Raw genomic sequence first — 6338 nt, forward strand, 5'->3', positions numbered from 1 at the left:
AACCGCCAAAATGGATTTGGAGATTTTGGCAGAATTGATAATCTGTGAAATCCGGAATTTCTGTTGGCCTTTGGGTAATCGCCAGCACCAGACCCAATGGGGAAGAGATGGGTCAACAGATTAGCAGAATTGGGGAATTCGCCATCCATCACCATTCTGAATATTACATGTCTGATCCTCATTCCTGTGTAAATAATCAGCTTTCTCCTCTCTTCAGCGTGAGTGTCTCTCAATCCACATTGGTCAGGCGGGTGTGCAGATCGGAAACGCTTGCTGGGAGCTGTATTGTCTGGAGCATGGCATCCAACCGGATGGGCAGATGCCCAGTGACAAGACCATCGGAGGTGGTGACGATTCCTTCAACACCTTCTTCAGTGAGACAGGGGCGGGGAAACATGTTCCCCGAGCCGTGTTCATAGACCTGGAGCCCACCGTGATTGGTAAGAGGAGAGATTGTTGATGGGTTGAACAGTCAGAGTTTCACTAAACACTGTGCAATATTTCCTTCAGTCTCTGTGTCGCTTTTGCCAACATCTCTGCTCCCTGTCCCCAGATGAGGTCCGGACCGGCACGTACCGACAGCTTTTTCACCCCGAGCAGCTCATCACCGGTAAGGAGGATGCGGCGAATAACTACGCCCGGGGCCATTGCTCCGTGGGCAAGGAGATTGTGGATCTGGTCCTGGATCGTGTCCGGAAGGTGGTAAGTTCTCGCTTTGGTGTTCTGCATTCCTGTCTCGTGTTCCTGCTGACATTCCCTGAGAAAGGAGTTGGCAATGACTCCATCAGCCTGTGCTACTCACTGCCACAGAAATCGTGGATTGAAGACTCACTGATGTTTCCCCGCTGATGCGTCTCAATGCCGCCGCAGTGGCCCCTTCCCGTTTCCATATTCACCGCCCCCCTCCCACTACTGTAATTCCATTCTGTCAATCAGATGTGGGTAATTCCTTGTGGACCGGAAATAGCGAAGCACATTTCTATGGGTCTGGAGTGGCATTTAGGCCGCGAGCAGGGGAGAAGTGTACATTTACTTAAATAACGTACATGACTGAACCAGGTGGAGTATTAATGTCAATAGATGACAGTTATCATGGTCACCATTGAGCACCCCTGCTTCCCAATTCCAGATACTGAGTTGAAGTTCGATTCGACCAGCTTTGATGATGGGATTCGGAACAGGTTCCCCAGTTAATGAGTCTGGCTGAATGATTAACTACTCATGTTCCATTAGCACGAGACTACCATCGCTCCATTATGTAATGAGAACTCTCATGTCTGATCATCTACCCTGTGGTTCACCGCACGATCTAGTCTTAACTTTCATTCTCGAACGAGGCCAAGTTTAAGAGGGGTCTGAAAACAGACACTGAGATTCTGCTGTTCCTTAATCATTGAATTCATAGAATTTACATTAGGCCCAGCGAGTCTGCACCGACATTTGTAAAGAGCACCCTACCTAAGCCCATGCCTCCACCCGATCCCCGCAATACAGTAACACAACCTAGCCTTCTTGGACACGAAGGAGCAATTTAGCATGGCGTGTCCACCTCACCTGCACATCTTTAGACAGTGGGAGGAAACAGAAGCACCCCGGGAGAAAGTGAAATCTCCACACATTCACCCGAGACCGGAATTGAACCTGGGACCCTGGAGCTGTGAGGAATCAGTGCTTACCACTGTGCCACCGTGCCGTAAAACATTGGGTTCTGTATATCGCCTCCCCAAATGTGGCTCCATATCTCAACTGCAAACTTCCCAATCCCAGTGTCCCACTGTCACATCCCAACACTGACAGATCAGCACTATTCCTCCTGTCCAGGCTTTATATCCAAACAGATGTAGAGAGTTTCATAATTGATGTGCTTTGTGTGTTTTTAACCCACAGGCTGATCTCTGCACAGGGTTACAGGGTTTCCTCATCTTCCACAGTTTTGGAGGTGGCACGGGGTCGGGTTTTACTTCCCTCCTGATGGAGAGACTCTCTGTCGACTACGGCAAGAAATCCAAGCTGGAGTTTTCCGTTTACCCTGCTCCCCAGATTTCTACCGCGGTGGTTGAGCCGTACAACTCTGTGCTGGTGACCCACTGCACCCTCGAGCACTCTGACTGTGCCTTCATGGTGGACAACGAGGCCATTTACGATGTCTGTCGGCGGAACCTTGACATTGAGAGACCAACTTACACCAACCTCAACAGACTTATTGGACAGGTAGTGTCGTCCATCACGGCCTCACTCCGGTTCGACGGTGCCCTTAACGTGGACCTAACTGAGTTTCAGACCAACCTGGTCCCCTATCCCCGCATTCACTTCCCTCTGGCAACCTTCGCCCCTCTTATATCGGCCGAGAAAGCTTACCACGAGCAACTCTCGGTGTCGGAGATCACCAACTCTTGCTTTGAACCTGCCAACCAGATGGTGAAGTGTGACCCCCGCCAGGGCAAGTACATGGCGTGCTGCATGCTGTACCGAGGAGACGTGGTGCCGAAGGATGTCAACGCGTCCATCGCAACCATCAAGAGCAAGCGTTCGATCCAGTTTGTTGATTGGTGTCCGACTGGGTTCAAGGTAAGTGTGGGTTTAGTGTTCAACTCACGGAAATATGGAAAACCTGGGAAATCCTCTCCATTCAGAACAGGAATGGAACATACCCCCCCCCCCCCCCCCCACACACACACTATTCATGATTGAAGAGATCTACCATGCGGATCTAGTGAAGTCTGACAACACTAAAACTCAGTAGAAATTTTAGTCAAACGTCTCGGATGCAAATAAGAATCTTTTATTGCCCCTATTTGATTACAGTTGAGAGACACTTAAATCTATTCTCAATAAAGTCCGGCGAACAAAGGACTTAAAGAGAAGTAACTTACAAACAATTTAACTTTCAAAATAACACAGAAATGGTTTCTTGCTTACGACAAAACAGCTTGCATTTACTTAAAAAGTTAGAGTGGAAAAGTGAAAATATGAAATTAGAGATAGCGAATAGTTAGGTCAAAGTATAGGATGATCCAGGAATAAAGATGGCCGTGCGGACCATCGTGTTGAAAGAGAATTTTATCAGTCTGAAGCCATCTGTCTACACCTCTATGTCGTCGTAATTGGTTTGGGTGAGAATCAAATGCATTTGATTCGATGGTTAACTGTCAATCCTTAATGTGCAACATACGTTCTGAATGTTTCATGTTTGAATATTTGAATATTATGAAATGCGATTCTGTGGTTTTATCAAGACTGGTTTCTATTAGTTTTCTGCTGACTTTGCTTTAGCCGTATTCTGGACAATGGTGCCTTCACATTGCTATGGTGCTTACTTATCCTTGATTTGATTACTGGTACAGCTTATTTCTTAATGTCAAACTGACTTTGAAAATATGTTCATCAGAACAATAGCCTTTTCATCTTGTTCAGTGAAAATGTTGTTTTTATCTCTAATTAGTTTATGCATGTGTCAGGCTTTTGTGTTTCTGTTGAAGCTATGTGTTTTGTCATGACCTGAAGTTATGAGTGCTGAAATCTTCATTTGAAAATGGGTATTAAAACTGGATCTTAATATTTACATTAAAATAGCCTTTCAACCTATCTGATCTATCAGGAAATAGTTGATTACTATCAGTCTGCCCTTTGATGAATCGAAAGATCAAGTGAGATATATCACAATAAGATAACACAAAATAGTAAATGCGATAGGATAGGTAAAAGCGCGAAGAACTCATATTGTCATTGCAGTTTTCAACAATAGAGTGGGCAAGCTTTGCATTACAAACATTACAGCAAAAATTGTTATAGGTTTAAGGTGAGAGGGGCAAGGTTTAGAGTAGATGTACGAGGCAAGTTTTTTACGCAGAGGGTAGTGGGTGCCTGGAACTCGCTACCGGAGGAGGTAGTGGAAGCAGGGACGATAGGGACATTTAAGGGGCATCTTGACAAATATATGAATAGGATGGGAATAGAAGGATACGGACCCAGGAAGTGTAGAAGATTGTAGTTTAGTCGGGCAGTATGGTCGGCGCGGGCTTGGAGGGCCGAAGGGCCTGTTCCTGTGCTGTACATTTCTTTGTTCTTTGTTCTTTTCTTTGTTCTTGAAGATTCATTATTATAAAACAATAATTAATCAATTAATCGAATTTGATTATACTGATTCAGTATTAATCTATTAGCAATATGTTAATAATACAGTCAAATAATTGATTGATCAGTAACATTTAAACAATAATATTGCAGTTCTATTTCATCTAATGGTAGTGCAGTAGGGTTAGTGCTAATCATTCTGACTGTTGGGCCCTTGCGTTTCGTGAATACTTGTTTAATGCATTTGATTACCAGGAATGGTATGTAAATAATGAATTCTGCTACACAGAAGAAATAGATTATCCTTATTGTGGACATTCCTGTGGGTCCCAACCACCCGCAAAGCAGCACTAACTGCATGAGGACAAATATTCCACATGCTCAGTGTGCACGAAAATATAAACTGTTTAACTCCTAAGTTCAGGGTCTTTACAAATTCTAAATTATGTCTGTAACTGTGGCTTTGTAACTGGGTCAAGAGCTGAAGAGCTGACGTTTTGTTCAGTGAAAGACATTTCCTCTTTCATAAAAATATCTTTCCGTGAAATAATGTGCTGTAATTGTTTCTTACATAACCTAATTCCTTCGTCCTACAGGTTGGCATCAACTACCAGCCTCCGACGGTGGTACCAGGGGGTGATCTGGCAAAGGTACAACGGGCCCTCTGTATGCTGAGCAACACCACCGCCATTGCTTTTGCTTGGACCCGTCTCAACATCAAATTCGATAAGATGTACGCCAAGCGGGCCTTTGTCCACTGGTATGTGGGGGAGGGGCTGGAGGAAGGGGAGTTCCAGGATGCACGTGAGGACATGGCCTCACTCGAGAAGGATTATGAAGAAGTGGGTGTTGACTCTTCCTATCTGGACCGAAAGGGGGAGGAGGAGGGAGAATGATACTTATTTATTTGGAATATTCAAATGCTTTCACGAAATTTTCCATGTTCCAAAATCAACTTATTAATTTAAAAACTTTAACTTAATGTTCCGTTGATGTTACTAATCATAACTAATAAAATAAATTATATGACAACCATACAACGATTTTCTCCATATGAAAGTTAGACATTGAAAGTGGGTGGAAACCAGGTGTAACAACAGCTGAAGTGAAAAGATGATAAATGCACCAGGGACGGATGCTATAATTAAATGAGCAAACGATAGGCAAATTGCAAAATCCAACTTCCTGTTCCTCACTCTTCGTCCTCTCTTCCTCCCTTTCTCTCAATTGGTCTGTCTTCCTTTATCTCTCTCCCCGCTTTATCTACCCTACCTTTTGGAGATAACCTGACCCAAGGGTTCTTTTCCACAACTTCCTGCAGATTTCCAGCTTCTGGGCACAGTAGTCTCTGAACACATGGACCTTGACAATCCGTCCCATCCATCTTCCTCATAAACACTCCCTCAGCCGGCCCTACCCATCCCAATGATGGCACGACATTGGGATGGTTAATGTTACCTGATCAAGATGTTCCGCACTCAATTACCAATCACATCAAGTAATGCCCTGAATCTGCTTAGTGATCAGAGATTCTTAAAATCTACAGTACCCAATTAGTCACAGTGTGGCAGAGTCAGAATGATCCGTTTATTCCTTCTCTCTGTGTTGTGCATGTAGCCCAATCCTAATCCATACCACTTAATTCCCTCCTGACCAACGTTTATGAACCACAGTCCTGTGGGGTATTTTATCAAAACCTTCGGAAACTAAGAATCCTCCATCCACTTAGTGCCCCTTAAAAATTCTGTTGCTAAAAATTCTCAACAAACACCAACAAGGCCTTGAAGCAGGTTTTTCTGCAAACAAAACCACGGTGACAGTGCCAATCATATCAATGTTCTCCCAGTGTCCATTTGTGATACAACGTATAATTAATTCCAGCATTTTCCCTTACAGCTGATAAAAGACAAGCCGGTCTGCAATTTTCTCCCTGACACATTTACGAACATACAAACAGAGATACGAACAAGGCACGAGAGGCCATTTAGCCCTTCGAACCTACCCCGTTGTTCAATGAGATCGTGATTGATCTAATAGTAACCTCAACTGCATCCGCCTAGTTCCAGTAATCTATCTCCCTTTTCCTTATAAGTATTCAAAGATAATGCTTTCTTAACTATTTGGGAAGAGGGTTCCAAAGGAACGTCCCCTGAGTTTAGGCAGTAACACCTATATTCTCCCACAAGAGGAAGCATCCTCTCCAAATAAGCTATCTCTGGACCCCTGTGTTTCAAACAAATCACATCTTACTCTTCCAAACTCCA

At 44.1% G+C, this 6338-nt stretch overlaps 1 protein-coding gene across 1 annotated transcript; it reads left to right on the forward strand.

The window, feature by feature from the left end:
* Nucleotides 1-239: 239 nt before the first annotated feature.
* LOC140399493 (tubulin alpha chain-like) lies at nt 240-5090 on the forward strand. The gene is made up of 4 exons (XM_072489063.1): nt 240-440; nt 554-702; nt 1888-2568; nt 4671-5090. Exons 1-4 carry the CDS (start codon nt 320-322, stop codon nt 4968-4970), a joined length of 1251 nt encoding a protein of 416 aa, XP_072345164.1. The 5' UTR covers nt 240-319; the 3' UTR covers nt 4971-5090.
* Nucleotides 5091-6338: the final 1248 nt, after the last annotated feature.

This window comes from Scyliorhinus torazame, chromosome 22, assembly GCF_047496885.1.
Source record: "Scyliorhinus torazame isolate Kashiwa2021f chromosome 22, sScyTor2.1, whole genome shotgun sequence".
Taxonomy (NCBI): Eukaryota; Metazoa; Chordata; class Chondrichthyes; order Carcharhiniformes; family Scyliorhinidae; genus Scyliorhinus; species Scyliorhinus torazame.